This window comes from Saccostrea cucullata, unplaced genomic scaffold (assembly GCF_032062105.1).
Source record: "Saccostrea cucullata isolate Sc308-1 unplaced genomic scaffold, CSIRO_AGI_Scuc_v1 ctg2977, whole genome shotgun sequence".
NCBI classification, from domain to species: Eukaryota; Metazoa; Mollusca; class Bivalvia; order Ostreida; family Ostreidae; genus Saccostrea; species Saccostrea cuccullata.
In genome coordinates this window covers 74010-95434 of record NW_026940855.1, presented here as the reverse complement: position 1 = coordinate 95434, position 21425 = coordinate 74010, and the positions used below count along the sequence as shown (strand labels likewise).

Genomic DNA, 21425 nt, shown 5'->3' with positions numbered 1-21425 from the left:
TAACATATTTATTAAGTAAATGTACAATGTTTGTTTGGGTTTTGTGAGGTTTGACTACAGCACGCTCCTCTTTCTTTACCTAAAAATAACTGAGCCGCCATGAGGCTATACATGCTATTGTATATACTAACTGTCTTTCATAAAATTAGGTAAAATAATTCCTAATCAATAAGTTTGTCATAATTATAAGTTCTTCAGTAGTTTTACATAGTAGCATAGTTACAAACGCTTAAATGTGGTATTGTAACTTTTAAAATTTGGTATTATGTCTTCTCCAATGCCAATGCTTGTCTTTATAATCTCCATGTTTAAAACTTTTAAAGTGGTTGACAATGTGTTGGGTCAGGAATGACAACTTCTGCTTCTTTAGGTCCCCAAGAAACAGCCGTCTGGTAGCATTGGTTTACTTCGACTCAAACCAAAGGTCTGATGTTTTCACTTTTTTAATTGCTGCAGCTCCTATTCAATGTCTAAATAGTCGTCGACACTGATACGTTTAGGTACTGAATGCTACTTATTCTTTTTTTTAAAGAAAAAAAAGTTTATGCACAAATTTCATAGCACTTTGTAATTTACTTTTAACCATGTGAAAGACATGATTTTTACCTAGATGCTTCGTTCACCTTATTTATGATTATATTGTTCAATCATCAAGTATCTGTGTGCAACAAATTATTGTACACGACTAACTGCGCCATTAATTTATTTTTTAAAGTCTGCAATTCAATTCTCAAACTCTATATGATAGACCAAGACAACCATTCAGGGCCTTCCATACGAACTCTATTAACAGTAAACCTCAGATAACCAGTAAATCATCTATAGTACAATCTAAGAAAACCGGCAAATCATTAATAGTACAAACACAGACAACCAGTAAATCATCTACAGTATGAACTTAGACAACTGACTGACGAGCAGAGGAAACACTGACCTCCAAAACTGAGATTAGATCAGGTGCCGTGGAGAAGTTAGCATCCCATGTCGACCGGTCACACTTGTCGTGTGGTCCTTGTCATGATTTGGAAAAAAATGAAAGAAATTCGTCGTTATTTTAGCTTATAAATATCGGAATAACAATTAGTGTGAATGATGTCAGTCAGCATTTGACTCATTGATAAATTGTAGTTGATGACAAAGTCATCATATCAACCTTAGAACATACATGTACGGAATTATATATACTTTAAACAAATATGTTGATGATATCTAAACAATAAAAGTTGTTGGTGTAATAAAAGTAACTGTAATAAAATATGAATAATAAAAATTAAGGGGTGGAGTAAAGATATATTGTAACATAATATGGTTATTCTAAGTAGGGCGCGGAATAATGGTTATGTCAGGCAGATGCTTTAGGTCAGGAATGCCTTCAATGGGCGGAGCTTCATTTTCATATGTCAGTCAAGGAATGAAGACAAAGATGGACAGTATAGGGATGGAGCTATGCAAATCAACATGTCAAGGACAACACACGATAGGTCCTAAAAGATCCGAAGGATGCCCTTCGTGTGAATGCAACACCATGTCAGGTTTAATGAGCTTTATTTCCCTTTTATTCTTCAAAATATTATTGACTATCATTTAGGTATTATATGCATAGTTATTTCGATTGTTATTTAAAAAAAAACAAAGGCTTTTCTTTAATTTTAAGAAAAGGTCAAAAATAAGGATTATAAGTTGAAATGTATATTGAATTAGTGTTTTCCTCAATTTCAGGGTATTTTTTACATTATCAAATAAGTTCCTTCACTTAAGGAAACATTCTAATAGCCATTCATATATTGAGAATTTTTTAAATGTTAATGAATGTCGTTGTCTTAATCATTTAACATGACTAACTGCGCCATTATTTTTTTTGAAAAGTCTGCAATTCAATTCTCAAACTCTATATGATACACCAAGACAACCATTCAGGGCCTTCCATACGAACTCTATTAACAGTAAACCTCAGATAACCAGTAAATCATCTATAGTACAATCTAAGAAAACCGCCAAATCATCTATAGTACAAACACAGACAACCAGTAAATTATCTACAGTATGAACCTAGACAACTGACTGACGAGCAGAGGAAACACTGACTTATAAAACTGAGATTATATCAGGTGCCGTGGAGAAGTTAGCATCCCATGTCGACCGGTCACACTTGTCGTGTGGTCCTTGTCGTGATTTGGAAAAAATATTGAAAGAAATTCGTCGTTAATTTAGCTTATAAATAACGGAATATTAATAAGTGTGAATGACGTCAGTCAGCATTTGACTCATTTATAAATTGTAGTTGATGACAAAGTCATCATATCGACCTCAGAACATACATGTACGAAATTATACTTTAAACGAGAATCTTGATGATATCTAAACAATAAAAGTTGTGGGTGTAATAAAAGTAACTGTAAACTGTAATAAAATATGAATAATAAAAATTAAGGGGTGGAGTAAAGATTTATTGTAACATAATATGATTATTCTAATTAGGGTGTGGAATAATTGGTATGTCAGGCAGATCCTTTAGGTCAGGAATGCCTTCAATGGGCGGAGCTTCATTTTCACATGTCAGTCAAGGAATGAAGACAAAGATGGACCGTATAGGGGTGGAGCTATGCAAATCAACCTGTCAAGGACAACACACGATAGGTCCTATAGAATCCGACGGATGTCTTTCGTGTGAATGCAACACCATGTCAGGTTTAATGAGCTTTATTTCTCTTTTATTCTTCAAAATATTATTGGCTTTCATTAAGTTTTTATATGCATAGTTCGATTTTCGATTGTTATTTTAAAAAATAACAGAGGCTTTTCTTTAATTTTAAGAAAAGGTCAAAAATAAGGAATATAAGTTGAAATGTATATTGAACTAGATACGATCTCGTTGTGAACAACGAGTGGGTCTTCCGTTCGATTTTTGATGAGATGAGATAAGATTTTGAATGAGATTTTCACTCTAAAATAATGATTTTCCATAATCTCTAAAAAGACATTGAACAATTAAGACTTCTAAAATCGACGTTTGGTGCCTCACGGACCCTCATATTAGGGATCAACCCTTTTTCTTCAAAACATTTTAAAACTCTTAGAATTATGAACACTTTTTGTTCAACAAAAATTCAGATATTCTTTTTCGTTTTCGAGTTATTTGCAAAAGAAATAGTAAAGGACTAGCCCTTCAACTCCCTAATGGGGACGTTTAGCAAAAAATGAAAGGTTGCATATTGTACAGAACATGATGTTGAACATTTTTGAACATTACTTGTCAAAATATTTCTCACTTTCGAGATACAAAGCATCAAAGATTTAGCCTTCTGGCCCCCTGTGGCCCCTTATTATGTAATGTGCGACTTTAAAATCATAATATACAGTTCTAGATATTTAAAATAAACATTTTTCCTTCATTGATGTATAACAAATTCTTGACTGTTAAAGAGTTATCGAAAAAAGACTTTTTGCCCCTTTTGGCCCCTAATTTGAGTACACAGCCCCCATTCCTGGATTTCATTTTAAAGCTTTTAAGATTTTGAACATTTTGTGTTCAACAACTGCTCAGAAATTCTTTTTCGTTTTTGAGCTATTAGCAAAACAAATATTTAGGGGCCAACCCTTCAACTCCTTAATGGGGACGTTTAGCAAAAAATGAAAGGTTGCATATTGTTCAGAACATTATTTTGAACAACTTTTGTTCAATATTGTTTATCAAAATATTTTTCCCTTGCAAGATATAAAGCATCAAAGATTTAGCATTCTGGCCCCTTGTGGCCCCTAATTATGTACCATACAACATAAAAAACATAATATATAGTTGTAGACAGTTAAGATAAAGATCTTTGCTTCAGTACTGTATCACAAAATATTGACTTTAAAAGAGTTATCGAATAAAAACTGTTGGCCCCTTTCAGCCCTTAATCTGATGAGTCAGCACATTTTTCTTGATGTCATATTGAAGATCATGATATTTTGCACAAATGTTGTTCACTATATCTTAACAAAATATTTATATTTTAAAAGATATGATAGAAAATGTCTCAAAAAACCACTCATAAAACGTGTCCTAAATTTTGACCTCTACCAAGCTTCCATACTAGGCTCTTCCGGAAAATATCCTGACCATGTTGCAACGTGGCAACATGTCCTCTATCATCACTAAAAATTTCAGCTTTCTAGCTTGATCCGTTTTTGAGTTCCATCACAGACAAGGAGGTCCTCTAAATTTTGATCGAAGGGCGATAACTCCCGACCGGAAGTGAATTTCCAAAAAATAATTTGCCGGAATTAACTTCAGATGACAACGCATCGACTCTGAAAATTTAAAGCAAAACCAACGAGACATCTCCGAGAAATCTTCTGCACAAATTTTGTAAGAAGAAAAAAGAATAAAAATAATAATAACTAGACTCTTGTTGCCATGGCAACAAAAAAGTCTTCCGTTCCTGTACGATACCGTTTGCATTGATTTTTGTATGTAGAGAAACAAGTACATTATTTCATAAGTCATAAATTATGCAGAAACTAGATTTGTTCTTCCGATACTTGCAGTCCTTTGATATTTACTGCAAAAATGAATATATCTGTGTCCTTATGTATGATTTTGTATGCATGCTTTTTTTTTTATTAAGAGGTATATTTCAATTTTCTTTAAATAAAAAAAAGTAAATGGGGGGGGGGGGGGTATCTAGAAAACAACGTTTCAGAACTTACAGTACTTTGATTTTCATTACAAAAATGAATGTGTCCACCGTACCTGATATATACACATGACAAATTATAAAACGTATTTTGTTTGAATTAAATTTTGCATTCAAAGGAATATTTGCATGTATATATAAGTCAATGTAAACTAAAATAGTTAATGTCCTTTCAGTCCTTGCAGTGCTTTGATTTTCATTGACTGACGAAAATAGCTTCCAAACGTACATGTAAATTATTGTATGCATTGATGTTTATGTGTAGAAAAACATGCCTGTTTATACTACATACATATATACATTTACACTTTAGTGAGAAAAAGTTGATATCGAAATCAGTCCTCAAAGTACTTTAGGTAGTTTGATTTTTATAGTAATTATGTTATCTTAATCCTAATATAAATGAGAATGTATGTTTTGATTTTTGTATGCAGAAAAACATATAAACGTAACCTTCATGTAATTTAAAGTTAAAAATGGCCCTTTAGTACTTTCAGTACTTTGATTTTATAAATGCAAAACGAAAGTAGCTGAAATATCCAAAAACGCATGATATGATTTTGAAACAAATTATATATTTGGCTATTGTGGACCTTTCTTTACGGCACCTAGAAATATTTTGAAAAAATATTTAAAAACAAAAAAGTTGAAAATTGACCAAAACGCAATTCACTTCCGGTTCGGACAGGAAGTATTAGAAACGCACGAAAAATACATCAAAACAAGGAGAATGTCATGACCTAATACTCCTGTAAATTTCACGTCTCTAGCTCAACCCGTTCTTGAGAAAAATTCTGGACAAAAGTCCATTTTATATTTAGAAAATCGGCTAAAACTTCGGACCGGAAGTAAATTTTTCAAAAAACGGAATTTTATATAAACTTCATATATCAGACTACTAACCTGTGAAAAATTGTGAAAATCTGTCCAACCATCTCTGAGTAATCGCGCTCACAAAATTTGGGAGGAATAATAATAATAATAATAATAATAATAAAAAGAAACAATACAATCACTATAAGTCTTCCGTTGTGAACGGAAGACTTAATAATAAAGGTAAAAAAGAAACCGAAGAATAATAGAAGGGTCTTCCGCTGAAGACGGAAGACCCTAATTAGTGTTTTCCTCAATTTCAGGGTATTTTTACATCATCAAATAAGTTCCTTCACTTAAGGAAACTTTCTTATAGCCATTCATATATTTAGAATTTATTAGATGTTAATGAATGTCGTTGTCTTAATCATTTAACAAATTTACAAAATATACACCCAGGATCTATGAGTGGTGGATCTAGTATAGGCAGCGGGTCAATTGGAGCTGGTGGCGGATTCAGTGGGGGTTCTAGTCCCTTTAGCGTATCTAGTATTTCTGGTGGCAGATCCACAGCTGTAAGTGGTGGGTCTTCTACTATTGGCGGATCAAGTTTTATAGGTGGTGGTGGAGGCAACAGTGGGATCCGCCCCTCTATTGGTATATCAGTGGGAACTAACACTCAAACTACGTACGTCGTGGCGCCGACAAAAGAGTGCCAAACAGAACAGATTTGTCTAGAAAGGTGCGGATCAAACTACATGATTGGGGAAACAGGAAAAGATGGCTGTGGGACGTGCATATGTATAAAGCCCTCTGTAACATACGGTGAGTGGGATCTTTAGATCGCTTTAATTATTGTTTTTAACATAAATTCTAAATCTAAATTGAATATCATTCTAATTACTTCTGTTGTTAATTTTTTCAAAGCACTGCAATACTCAGTCTTATAAACAAGCATATAATTAATTACAACTATCATACACTTATTCACTATTAATTTCATCCAGTATAAGTTTTACTTTTTACTTGCTACGAAAACCTACCGAGTTATATTTAACATTGTGTTTTTTTATGTAGTTCAACAGGTCGTGACCTTGACCTGTCCTAGCCTGACCTGCTCTACCCTCAGGTTGATATAGAACCAGAGATACAAACAGAAAATTAATGATATAAATTACATGCAGATAAATCATGCTGTATAATGCCATTAAAGGAGAAAGGATATGTATAAAACTGCCTCGAACTTCATTCCTAACTTGATAAAAAAAATGTACTGCAATAACAAGGGCTGAATCTCAGTTCGTTATATTAGGTTCTGATCAGATAGGAAAAGGGACAATAAATTTCAATTCTTAAAACAGAAAACTTAAAAATATGAAACTACATAAATTTATGCCTTTTTTATTATATACATAAATTCATAAGGGACAAACAATTAGTTGTAAAATGTATTTCTGAAAAACATTGTACAATCCAAATTCAATACATTCATGGTGAACATATACATTAAAATGCATATGTGAAAAAAAAACCAACCTTTTGAATTACAGGGCACACCACACATGAAGTTGTAATACAACACAAAGTGGATTGTACAACCTCATTAAGTTGTCCTGCGTCATGTGACGTTGGTTATAAATGTGAATTGGACGGTTGTCCAACCTGTGAATGTTTGGTGGGCTACGTGCAAACACAAACAACCGGTAAGTTACCTCCGTACAAACACAAACAACCGGTAAGTCGTCTAAAATTCTTATACAGTAAAGCTCAGTTATAACGAAATCGTCGGGACCTGTGAAATTACTTAAGACATGTTTTTAAGTTTAGTGTGAGTTATTGGTGTGTAAATCACATAGCGTTGTCACGTATGCACATTTCATGAAGCGAGCTAGCATTTTACCAACGTCGCTGCAGTCTCATTGTGACGTCACGCTAGCACACGTTTCTCCGTGTATATTTTAACGCCTGAATATACAGGAAAAATGGTTTTCAAATCAATTTCACAGATTGCCTAGTAGAAAAACACAGCTATATCCGTAATTCATTAAATCCTTATAAAGAATCCGTTATATTTATGTAGCTGGAGTTTCAAGATACCTTCGCTTTATCCGTAAATTTGCAATATCCGTGTTCGTTCTAAGGGAGTTTTACTGTAAATCTAACATCAATATATTTTTTATTTTGAGCTGTTGAAATTTTATTCCAAACCAATCAATTTTTTTCTCTAATTCGAAATCTTGTATTATTTCTTAGACCAATGTATTGATTGTGAATATATTGATTTCCTGACCCCAACACCAGAAACGGTCACCTATGTTCAAACTGTTCCGAAGCAAACACAGACTGTTTACGTCTCAGGAGGCAATGAATGCACTGATTGTGACGTCACCCCGCAAATGGTGTCCTATGTAAAGCATAGACCTCAGACGCAGACTGTTTATGTCAGTGGTAACAATGAGTGTCATGATTGTGACGTCACGCCACAAATGGTATCCTACGTAAAACCAAGGCCACAAAAACAATCTGTTTAAGTCACAAGTACGAACGAATGTCATGACTGTTAGCCCATTAAGCCTCAGATGGCGTCTTACGTAAGACCGCGCCCACAGCAGCAGACTGTGTATGTTACAGGTACGTAATACTTCACTACGAAAAGCTAGGACTTTTTAGCTCACCTGAGCCAAAGGCTCAAGTGAGCTTTTCTGATCAAAATTTGTCCCTTGTCTGTTGTCGGCGTTGTAAACTGTTTACATTTTATCTTCCTCTCAAGAACCACTGGGCCAATTTCAACCAAACTTGCTACAAAGTATCCTTGCGTGAAAGGGATTCAAGTTTGTTCAAATAAAGGGCCATGCCTTTTTCCAAGGGGAGATATTAATGAATTAGAAAAAAATAATGGCATTTTTGAAAAACCTTCATCTCAAGAACCACTGGGCCAGGAAAAACGAAACTCGTGTGAAATTAACTTCAGGTGGTGTAGATTCAAATTTGTTCAATTCATCCCCGCCCCCCCCCCCCGGGGGGTAGGGTGGGGCCAAATTGGCCGATCAAATTTTAACATAGGAATATATAAGAAAAATCTTATCTGAGAAAGATGAAACTCAGGTGGAATCATCCTCAGTCAATGTAGATTTAAGTTTGTTTAAATCATGACCCCCGGGGGTAGGTAGGGGCCAAAATGGCCGATCAAAGTTTTACATTGGAAAATATAGGAATCTTTAAAAATCTTTAAAAATCTTCTTCTCAGAACCACTGAACCAGAAAAGATGAAACCCATGTAGAATCATCTTCAGGTAATGTATATTCAAGTTTGTCCAAATCATGATCCTGGGGGGTAGGATGGGGTCACAATGGCCGATCAAATTTGAACATAGGTATCAATAGCTAAACCTTTTAAAATCCTCTTTTTAAGTGCTCAAATTCATGTTTAGTGATATTTATATGGAATCAATTTCAGGTAGTGTATATTCTAGTTTGTTCAAACCATGAAACCCTGGGAGGCTAAAATTCAAGCCCCCCCCCCTCCCAACTCAGTAAACGTTCAGTTTTGATCTTATATGTGCTATTTCCTAGCAAATTGCTCAGGTGAGCGATGTGGTCCCTGGGCCTCTTGTTTTATGTAAATAATTTAGTAAAAAAAACTCGCAATGGAAATGAGCTCTTGATTTCTTTTCCAGGAACGCAAACAGAGTGTAACGGATGTGAGAAACCTCATACCTACTTCAGTCAGAAACCTACACCTCAGAAAGTATATATACAAAAGCCAGACACGACGGAAAACGGAATACCCATCTATGTAGATAGGCCACGCCCACAAAAACAAACAGTATATATACAAAAACCGGACACGAGGGATAACGGAATACTGATCTACATAGACAGGCCACGCCCACACAAACATACCATGGTTGTCACTCAAACACAGAAATGCCATAACAGTCACACGTGTGGGGTAAGGAAAAACACAAAAGTATGCAAATCAGGTCATTACGTATCACGTGAGGACAGACACGGAAGTGTTATACAATAATATTTGTTGGTTAGGTCATTCATATTAGGTTAGGACGAAGTCAATTATCTTTAAAATCGCGTTTTTTCCCCTAATTTTGTGACATAATGCTATTTTATCTTTTTATTCATATCAAAGCCATCATTAAGTCTTGTGTTTCCAACGGAAGACCTTCTACTGATTCAGTTGGTAAAGATTATTATTTTTTTTTTATTTCTTCAACTTCCTAGACGCCAACTTTGAAGCCTCATATCTCACTCATTTCTTAATTGATTACGCTCAAATCATAGGTACTAGGAGTAACCAAACTATATCAGAATGCTGTCGAAAATTTCAAAAAGTCACTTTCGGTTTTGAGTTACTCCCCTTTAACCGAAAATTTATAGACTTTCGTTTCCAGACAAAGGCTCAGAAACGGCTTAAGCTGGAGGAGAAATTCTACTGATTTTAGATAATAAAAGGATTGAAGTTGTGCACATCAGTTTTTGTTTTTCGATTTCTTTATTCAAAATGGCGCTATCTAGGGGTCAAAAATTAGAACGCCAAAAAGAGAAAAAATTAACACATATTTTGCGTTTTATCTTCTAAACTAAAAATATTTTGTTAATACATATACAGTGCAGGGAAATACTTTTGTAACAGCATCAATGCTGATTTTGGTGCTTCCTTTGCTTGCTGATTTTGATGCTTCCTTTGCTTGCTGATTTTTATGCTAGTTATCCATATTCTGATCCTAGTTTGATCCTTATCCTGATGCTCGTTTGAAACTAGGTCAATGCCAGTAATGCTATGGGAAGTAGGATTATCCTGCCGTCAGTTCAAAATCAGCATCGCTATTTAAAGCCATTAAAAATAATTTTTGGGGTAATTCTTATTTGTTATTTGTATTAACTGACTTTCCTTTATCTGTTTTCAATTTGGTCAATGCTAGTTCTATCCTTTGCTTGCTGATGCTGATCCAAGTAATGCTGTTTTTTAAAATGCTGATGCTGATGCTAGTTCTATCCTTATCCTACTTATGCTGATCCTGATGCTAGTTTATGTAACAAAATTAGTTCCCTGCACTGTAGAACAAAATTTGTGCAAAAGTACAAGATATTTTAAATGACATCTCGAAAAAAGGGCTGACCCCTAAATTAAGGGATCTAGAGGGGCCAAAAGTTTTTTCCAGATATCTCAAAAAGTATTGAGAATTTGTAATACGTCAAAGAAGAAAAGTTGTTCAAAATGTCAAGCTTAATCTATTGAAGTCGTCAAAATGCGTCCGGCGACGTCACCTCCGGTAAAACCGGAAGTCGTCAGAAAATGCATATTTTTGCTGTTCTTAACAAGCTTTTGGGTAACATATGTCACTGGAAGCAGAAAACTTAATTTTCCGTTCGTCGACATCACTTCCAGTCAAACCGGAAGTTGCAAAAAAGTTATATTTTAAGGTTTTGATGCAAAATTGAAATTAAAAAGTTACTGGAGACCACTTAGCTCACTGATTTCTTTTGTTGACGTCACTTCCGGTCAAAACAGGACGGAAGACCTACTTGTTGTTTTGCTTGAGTTTCGTTGTAATTTCTTGATAATCTATTTCCATTTATTGAGATAAGTATTATAGCAACAGATGTGACATTTTCTACAAGAAGACAAAAAGTATGTGTTTTTTTTTAGATTGCTGACTTTAAAATCCCTTTTATATGATTTTATCAAGAGAAATCATATCTGTCTTTAAAGCTCTTAGAATATGATACAAGTCTTTTTTTCTGGTGAGACTGATTAAATGATATTGCTTTTGAGGATCTTATCATGGGCGGTTATTTCATACACGGGCTGTTTAAAATTTGTTCATATAATAATGTATTGTTATTTATTAATTTTCAGGTTCTTCTAGCGGTAGTTCCGGTGGTGTTATCATGAATGTACTGACGGGTGGATCTGGTTATATCAGTGGCGGATCAGGGTTCAGTTCTGTTGGAGGTGGTGGATCCAGGGGAGGGGGTGGTGGGACTCCTTACGGAATCAGTGGCGGATCAACTGTTTACAGCAACGGGCGTGTGGTTGGAATGAGCGGCAGCGGAAGTGGTAAGATCTAGAAGGTTTTGACTGGTCTAATCAAAGAACTTTATTCGGTTATAACCAATAATATTTGCCCCCAAATCAAACTTTGATGGAGGTATATATAATTAAGTTCTTAAATAGGGGAGTGTATGCTGACTTCAAAGCACTGAATATTGTCATAAGTAATGACGTCATATGTACGTAATGACGTCACAAACATGACGTAAATTTCATTCTTTTATGAATTCTACAGAAAAATGTACAAATTTCGACGATAATTTGAGTAAAAGTCACCGAGCGCATGTGTGTACAGGATCAATATTTTGATATAATGTGTAGAATGATAATATAAATGAAATATGTAAATATTGTTCCTGAACAAACTTGCGCTCTCTAAATTTTAAAGCTAAAATTGTTGAAATTTTGTCCATTTTGTCCTCTTTCTGAAAAAGGATATAAAATCGGACTAGTTTGTGACGTCATAAAAGCAAAAATTGTGAATAAACTGCTTTGAAACTATAATATGTTCTGTTAATTTATATTTCTCATACAATATATTGAATTCAGCACATTTCAGGAAGTTTTCAAAATTTGACTTTTGTGGGGGCAAGTATATGCAATATACCGCATATAGTTCTTTGATAAAAACAAGAGGACCCTATATCTACATCATAAATGATCATTAATTAACTTGTTACACTGAATGCATAATTATCTTTGATTTCTTTTTACATTGCAGCGCATTGTCCTCTTTGTTTTACTTTGGTTTATATTGTAGCGTATTTTCCTCTTTGTTTTATGTGTTTTACATTGTAGCGTATTGTCCTCTTTGTTTGTTTTATTTTGTTTTACATTGTAGCGTACTGCCCTCCAATGAGACATGACTGTCAGCCATCTTGTATCAAATATGACGATCCTCACTGTAGACGGTGTTTATGTTAGAGGTAATCACGTGTGTAGGCGGTGTTTATGTTAAAAGTAATCACGTGTGTAGGTGGTGTTTATGTTAAAGGTAATCACATGTGTAGGCGGTGTTTATGTTAAAGGTGATCACGTGTGTAGGTGGTGTTTATGTTAGAGGTAATCACGTGTGTAGACGGTGTTTATGTTAAAGGTAATCACGTGTGTAGGCGGTGTTTATGTTAAAGGTAATCATGTGTGTAGGCGGTGTTTATGTTAAAGATAATCATGTGTGTTGGCGGTCTTTATGTTAAAGGTAATGACGTGTGTAGGCGGTGTTTTTGTTAAAGGTAATGACGTGTGTAGGTGGTGTTTTTGTTAAAGATAATCACGTGTGTAGCGGTGTTTATGTTAAATGTAATCACGTGTGTAGACGGTGTTCATGTTAAAGGTAATCACGTGTGTAGGTGTTGTTTATGTTAAGGGTAATCACGTGTGTAGACAGTGCTTTTGTTAAAGGTAATCACGTGTGTAGGCGGTGTTCATGTTAAAGGTAATCACGTATGTAGACGGTGCTTATGTTAAAGGTAATCACGTGTGTAGGCGGTTTTTATGTTAAAGGTTATCTCATGTTTCTTTGGTGCTTATGTTAAAAGTTATCACGTGTATAGGAGGTGTCTATGCTAAAAAGAACTCACGTTTGTTGGCGGTATATTCTGTGAAATCACAATTTTTCGTGGGGGATAATTTTTGTTGCTATGAGGAGACCCACAAATTCATGTCCACCACAAAATGTATCATTTTTTTCACTAATAAGTATTCATTAATTTTTTATCCAAAACAATCTAATCCCCACGAACCAAGAAAAATTCCTAAAAAACACCAGAATTTTACCACTTGAAAATATTTGATTTTACAGTCTGTTTAAGATAACTAAAATGTGTGCGGATCCAAAATGTGAAGATAACTTGTAATGAATGCAAAGGTTTGCTATGAGTTATATGTAAAATAATGTCTGTTTGCTTTCTCTATTGATGCATGAAATATATATATAAGTGGGTAGGCTGGAAATCTGAAATACACTGGCTTATAAGTAATCCTCTGACATACAATCGACTTTGAGTAATCTTCTGATTTATATATGTACGCCTACAAATAATCTTCTGACATACAACTGCCTAAAAGTAACCTATAAGTAATCTATAACTAATCTTAAGTAAAATGTTTTCGACTGGAAACAACAATATTCGGATAAAGACAGTAATGTGCTTAAATCTGTCAGAGGAAAAAGCAACTTGCAAAACTTATTAACAAGTTTAATATACGTAAATGTATTTTGAATTTAAAATACATTCTGTATTATTTCTGATAGCGTAAAATATCTCAATTATTTTGAGTATTGAAAAATATAAACAATGGCTCAACAATTGAATATCGATGATCAGGATTACTACTTTACTTCCTGTCAAGACATCAGAATGACTTCACGGTAATGTACTTCCTATACTTTGAATTCATACTATAGCTTATAGAATGAAATTTCGTATTCCTTTATTTGAAAGTTCAAATGAACTAATTTTATGCATAATATATGTAATTATTCTCAGCTTTCATTGTTTGTTATCTTTTACAATTTGTATACACTGACATCTGGAAAAAAGCTACTGCCATGGAATTGGGCCCTGAGTAAGCTTCTTCAAAAATATTACCTTATGGCATCTTACCGGATGTTTAGAATTTAAACGAAAAAACATTCTGGCAGCGGATAAAGGTCAACAAAACAAATTGTGACAAACCATATGAATTTAGCTTTTCAATTTCCAAAATCTTAAAGACAGTTTTATTTTTATGAGTTAGGTGTTGCTGTAAAATATTTACATTTCCAATGTCTTTGTCCAAGATAAAATTACAAATTGTAAATGTACTTTATTTCCCCCATCAATGTATTGGCGCGGTTCCAAAAAATACCCTGTGCAAGGCGGGACAAACAGCAAGATAGAAGTAGGGCTCGAATCACGTGGATTGGCGGAATTAGAGCATGTAAATTTAAGGAATAACTGTCAGATTTTTTTTTCAGTTTCATAACGATGATCAATCGATTAGCTTGTGTGATTATTTTATGCATTAAGGCCTTCGGCGTTTATTTAAATTATCACGCAAGCCAATTGATTGATCACATCATGGAATTGAAAAATAAGACAGTTATTCCTTTAATCAATGAAAGACCCAGATCCAGAATCGGGAGGAAAATCGTTAAAAATTAGCGACTGAGCAGAGTTGAAGGTGTACTGACATTAAATTTACCAAAATGAATCCACTGTCTGACTCTATACTTTAAAAATCTGATATTGTTTTTCTTTTGCCTGCCTGTAAAACAATATCTAAATCTATGCATGACAAGAAAGATCGACATGCATGATGTTTTAATTTGTAACAAAAAAATCAAAGCCTTTTCATAATAATATATTTATTATGTATTTAATATGCATGATGTTTTCATTTGTAACAAAAAACATCGCCTTTTCATAATAATATATTTCATTTCAGTATTTCAGTGATAGTTTATGATACATGTACAGATTTTATATCAAAAATCAAATCTTTGTTGAGAGTATTATGTTACAATTGTTCCAATTAAAAAAGTCTATAATTATAAAAAGAAAATAAAGCCTGAAAAAAAAACATGGAAATCAAAAAAATAAAAAGAATGAAGTAAAAATAGATAGTCGTTCTAGTGTATATTTCATATAAAACCATTATAAAAAAAGCAAGAGGCTCATGGGCCACATCGCTCACTTGAGTAACTTGGGTGATGAAGTTCTTTACCTGATTTCCCCTCTAGCAATACCTATCACCTCCCCTTTCAGATTTAAAATTCTAACTACCCAAGGATAAAAAATGTGGTTTTTGAGAGGAAGATTCCTAAAATATTTTTCCCAAATATCTATGTAAAACTTATATTCCATATTGTAGCCCCGCCCTTTGATTTTTACAATATATCTACAAGGATGCTTCCACATAAGTTTCAGCTTTTCTGGCCTAGTGGTTCTTGAGAAGAAGATTTTTAAAGATTTGTTCTATATTTTTCTATATAAAACAATTTAGAATCTACACTACCCCATGATGCTTCCACATAAGTTTCAGCTTAACTGGCCCAGTGGTTCTTGATAAGAAGATTCTTTAATGACCCAACCCTATTTTTGTCTTTTCTTGATTATGAAATATGTCCCTTCATTTTAACAATTTAAATTGCCCTTCACCCAATATTTGTACTAAAACCATTGGCCTAGTAACAGAAGAAGTCAAAAATGTTTAAGTTTACAACACACATTCCACATTTGAGACAACAGCTAGATGTTCGGACAACAAAATTGATCAGAAAAGCTTTGAGCCTTCGGCTCAGGTGATAAAAAAAGGGACAACACACATTCCACTTTCAATTTGAATATAGAACAAGTACTTTAGTTGTTAACGGATTCTACGATCTTTTTGTCACTACAAATTGTGAATTTCTACTATATAAATTTTAACCATACTATTAACAGGAAAAAATTAAAGCATCATGAAACTCACTCAAAAATTGAACATAGTGATAAATGCAAGTATCTTTGCATAATTTATTTAATTTCAGTAAAGAAGTAAACCAATTAATGTAATTCATTAACATCCATCTTAACAGTAAAAAATGTACATAAACTATGAAAAGATAGATATAATATAAAAAGACCGTAAAAGTAAAACAGCATGAAAAAGTGACATGAAATATTACCATAATTCAGGATTATCTTGCATTTATCATCAATTATGCATCTAGTTAAGCTTGTGATTTCAGGGGTCCATGTTCTTGATCCTGATGTGTTTTGTGTATTGCATTGAAAAAGTAATCACTTTTCGCTATTTTCGTCTCTTACAAATAAATATTTCTTTTCTTATACAAGCATGGGGAGAGTATAGAATCCACTTACATGTTTACCATGTTTTCCACATAAGATCTCTACGAAAGATTCTCAACATTTGTTTCATAAATTTTCATATCTACAATATACACATTATGTTTTTTTTTTCTTTTTACAGAATGCATGAGGAAAGAAAACGACCCATATACAATGTGACTGAAACATTTCTAAACCTTTTTTATCTATTTATTTTTTAGGAAACGCGTTCTTGAAGAATGTCCCTCGGTATTTCTTTCATAATCATTAGCAATAGATGAAAATTCAGTTTTCTGAACAAATGAATCATAACTGTCTTCATGCCAAGACGTAATGTATTAAAATGATTTAACTTGATCATCCTTGATGTCTATAAAATGTGAGTGTTCTTTTTAATAATATCAACAAACATCATGTATATCATTCAGACAAGCAATTTACAATTTCAACACCATTTCACCAGGAACTGAAGTTTGCCCCATGGCAAATTGAAAAAAAAAGTCTTATATTCATTTTTTGCAAGCTGGTTGCTATTCTGTCCAACCATAATCCCTTATCAGCAATAAATCTGAAAAATGATCGACCAAATATTCACACATCTCAATTTTACCAGAACGACGGCATTGATGTAATATTGATTCACAATCGTCCAGTAGGCTATTGATGTCCATATTTTTCTCAACTAATAGTTTAACTATTTGAACATTGCCTCCCATAGCTGCATCATACAACACTGAGTTACCACAACTGTCCCCTAAATCTAATAAATGGGGAAAGATCTCAACTAAAAACTCACAAATTTCAAACTTCCCAGTGAGACAAGCTATATGCAGAATACTTTTACCATCATTTGACAAAGCATTGATGTCCAATCCATTTTCTATCAGAAAAACCACAATTTCTACACTTCCCCCACAGCAAGCTGAATGTAATGCCGTCCATCCGTCATTGTCCTTTATCTCCAGTAAGTCTGGAAAATGATTGACCAAATATTCACACATGTCCATTTTACCAGAGCGACAGCATAAATGTAAAATTGTTTCACCACCTTCTTGTCGGAAACTGACGTCCATCTTTTTCTCAATCAATAGTTTTACTATTTGAAAATTGTCTCCCTGGGCGGCAGCATGCAACACTGTGTCACCAGATTTGTCCCTGACATCTAATAGATCGGGATAATTCTCAACTAGGTATTCACAAACTTCAAACTTCCCACTGACACAAGCTATATGCAAGATAGTTTTACCATCATTTGACAAAGCATTGAAATACATCCCTTTTCCTGTAAGAAAAGAAACAATTTCTACACTTCCTCCCCTACAAGCTGAATGTATGGCTGTCCATCCTCTATTCTCCCTTAACTCCAATAACCCTGAAAAATGTTTGACCAAATAATCACACATTTCCATTTTACCCGAGCAACAACATTTATGTAAAATTGTTTCACTACCTCCCTGTACAGAATAGATGTCCATCTTTTTTTCAATCAATAGTTTTACTATTTGAACATTGCCTCCCCAAGATGCATCATGCAACACTGTCTCACTAGATTTGTCTTTGACATTTAACAGATGGGGATAATTCTCAACTAAGTACACACAAACTTCAAAATTCCCTTTGAGACAAGCTATATGCAAGACAGTTTTACCATCATTTGACAAGGCATTGAAATCCATCCCTTTTTCTATAAGAAAAGAAACAATTTCAACACTTCCTCCCCTGCAAGCTGAATGTAACGCTGTCCATTCGTCATTGTCCCTTACCTCCAATAAATCTGGAAAACGATTGTCCAAATGTTCACACATTTCTATTTGACCAAATAGACAACATTTATGTAAAATTGTTTCACCATCTTCCTGTCTGGAAAAGATGTCCATGTTTTTCTCAATCAGTAGTTTTACTATTTGAACATTGCCTCCCCAGGCTGCATCATGCAACACTGAGTTACTAGATTTGTCTTTGACATCTAATAGATGGGGATAATTCTCAACTAAGTACTCACAAACTTCAAACTTCCCATTGAGACAAGCTATATGCAGAATACTTTTACCATTATTTGACAAGGCATTGATTTCAGTCCTTTTTTTAGTAGAAAAGACACAATTTCAACACTTCCTCCACTACAAGCTGAATGTAACACTGTCCATCCCTTATTGTCCCTTATCCTCAGTAAATCTGGAAAATGATTGACCAAATACTCACACATCTCTTTTTTACCAGAACGACAGCACTGATGTAAAATTGTTTCACCATCTTCCTGTAGGGCATTGATGTCCATATTTTTCTCAATCAATAGTTTTACTATTTGAACATTGCCTCCCCAGGCTGCGTCATGCAACACTGTATTACTAGATTTGTCTTTGACATATAATAGATGGGGATAATTCTCTACTAAGTACTCACAAACTTCAAACTTCCCATTGAGACAAGCTCTATGCAGGATACTTTTACCATCATTTGACAAGGTATTAATGTCCATTCCTTTTTCTATAAGAAAAGAGACAATTTCTACACTTCCTCCCCAGCAAGCTGAATGTAACACTGTCCATCCTTTATTGTCTTTAACTGATATTAAACTTGGATACATATTTACAAGATACCTACACATTTCCTCTCTACCCTTAGCACAACACATGTGTAACACAGTCTTCCCAGTATTTGTTGTACAATTGACATTTAATCCTTTACTTGACAGAAACCTAAAAAGATCTACGTTGCCTCCTTCAGCTGTGTAATGGAGGACATTGTAACCATTATTGTCACTAACATTCAGTAAATGAGGATATCTGTTTAACAAATATTCACACATATAATAATGACCATTTTCACATGCAGCGTGCAGGATAGATTGACCTGTATTATCTGTTTTATATTCATTTGGTATATTGTCACTTGATATAAGTAATATATTTTCATTCTCAAAGAGGTTAAGCATATATTCAAACATATCTATTTTCCCACTGAAAGCTGCCCAATGCAAAAAACTTTTTCCTTGAAAATCTGTGTGTTCCTGGAGTAATGCAGGATATTTCTCAATAAGGTATTTGACCATGTCTGTCCTACCATCCTGACAAGCACAAGTAAGAACCGTGTGTCCATTGTCTCGATCTTTTTCATATGGATCAAAGCCAAACTTTAATAGAAGATTAAATGCATGTTTGTCCCCAGAACTTGCTGCAGATTGTAATGCATTGGAACCTTGATCATTTTTTATATCTACAAGGAATGGATATTTTGATAAAACCTGTTCAATTAATTGTGTTTGTTGCATAAAACAGATTTCCTGAAGTAAGCTATGTCTTATGGAACCCCAGACAGGATGCAAGGAAGATGAAATTTGATGAAGATTAACAAACTCACAAACTCGGAGCAATAAGTCTATATTTCCACTTTGTACAGCATTAAAACACGTTTGAAGATCACATTCCACATCTGATGACAAAATGAGATTAACAATATCGAGTTGATTTTTGGAGCAAGCAGCGTTGATTGATCTGTATCTTTGTCTTTTTTCTAAATTCAGAAGTAAACATATAGCCCATCGCTTATTTCCCACCTTCGAAAAATGGACAATCATTGAATCACCGTTGGTATCACGACATGTTTTAAACTTAGACGTGCATTCTTCAGATTGTAATACGTGCTCATGGAACTGTGAATCATTCCATAATTCCAGTGATGATATGGAGGAATATCCTTTTACAGACCTTTCTCCAATTATATTTGAAATGCGGCGGGCAACATATTTAAACAATCGTTGTTCTATGAGGACTTGTGTACTTTTGGGGTTTTTACATGTCGTCAATGTAAGAAGTAGGGACGGATAACACATTTGGATCATTTTTTCAGAATCAAAATTAAACAAGACACTGAAAAGGGATTCCTGTACTGAACTATGGGAAAATTTATAGGTATTTTCTATCGTGTCATGAGTTATTAAAAAGCCATCAAAACACAAAATACTGTCCTGGAAATCGTTAATATAACAGTTTTGTAGACCTACAAATTCTAAAGAGTAGCGCTTCATCTCTAAATCCAGTCGAGGATTTTCAATCAATTCGACTTCTACTTTTCCTCCACTCAAAAGAAGATAAACTAAAACTGCAGATTTTACAGTTCGTTTTTTCAATAATGTTTTGAAGTGGTTCTCTCATAAACATCATTGCATTTGGTATAAAAGCAAAAACATTTTGTTTGAAATCTTCATTGCTTCTTGCCAATTTACAACATTGTGGAAACCCTATAGCTAGTGGCATTTCATATACCTTATTGATAAGTTCTTTGTCTTTTATGTATTCAGATAGCTCATAATTTTCTGATAGTTGTAGAATCTCTTCCTTTAGCAATGCATTTTCCTTGCTTGATAGGTCAACCAAGGACGACTGGAAAAAATCCTCATCGCACCCGTTTTGTATACATTCCTGATATATATCATTTCTTAATGCAAATATCAATTTGTTAGATTTATTATCAATGTCACTTTCAATTAAAACCTTTATCATATCTGATCTAGCTTTACATTCTTGAACGTCATCGCTGGACAAAGAAAACTCACCAAATAAATTGTCAATAAATACCACTATACCATCACCTGGTGATATGTTTTCATACAAATCTGTTAATTTGTAAAGCTGAAGAGGAGATTTTCCTTCCTCCATCAATTCTTTCATTAACATTTTGGCGATCATGGTTTTTCCAGTTCCGGGATTTCCCTTGATGACGACATATCCGTTTTTGTCCAACAGTTTCTTCGCTCTGTCAAACTCACGAGTTTTCACAAATAGATGACTAACAGTTTCCGAATGTTTTTGTATCAATTTCGTAGTTAGATAGATAGATATTTATTTGGTATACTACACATATGTTACAATATTGACAATATAATTTAAGATATAAATATATAAAAGATGGCATTAAACAATATAATTAATATAAAAATATCGGAATCAATCATTTTTGAAAGACATGAGTTTATAAATATGATTCACATAAGATTAAATTTGTATACCAAGGATAACCCATGAAAGCCAATGGCTTATTTCCAAT

At 33.9% G+C, this 21425-nt stretch overlaps 2 protein-coding genes and 1 pseudogene across 2 annotated transcripts; 1 reads left to right on the top strand and 2 right to left on the bottom strand.

Annotated features, from left to right (window-relative positions):
* Nucleotides 1–1333: 1333 nt before the first annotated feature.
* LOC134256461 (uncharacterized) lies at nucleotides 1334–12489 on the top strand (annotated as a pseudogene).
* A 4420-nt stretch (nucleotides 12490–16909) lies between these two features.
* LOC134256460 (putative ankyrin repeat protein RF_0381) lies at nucleotides 16910–18256 on the bottom strand. Its single transcript, XM_062739104.1, has one exon. The coding sequence runs from the start codon at nucleotides 18254–18256 to the stop codon at nucleotides 16910–16912; it is 1347 nt and encodes a 448-aa protein (XP_062595088.1).
* Nucleotides 18257–18400: 144 nt separating this feature from the next.
* Nucleotides 18401–21200, bottom strand: LOC134256453 (putative ankyrin repeat protein RF_0381). Its single transcript, XM_062739095.1, has 2 exons — nucleotides 20935–21200; nucleotides 18401–19595 (listed from the first exon to the last, which is right to left on the bottom strand). Exons 1-2 carry the CDS (start codon nucleotides 21065–21067, stop codon nucleotides 18409–18411), a joined length of 1320 nt encoding a protein of 439 aa, XP_062595079.1. The 5' UTR covers nucleotides 21068–21200; the 3' UTR covers nucleotides 18401–18408.
* Between the last annotated feature and the right edge of the window lie 225 nt (nucleotides 21201–21425).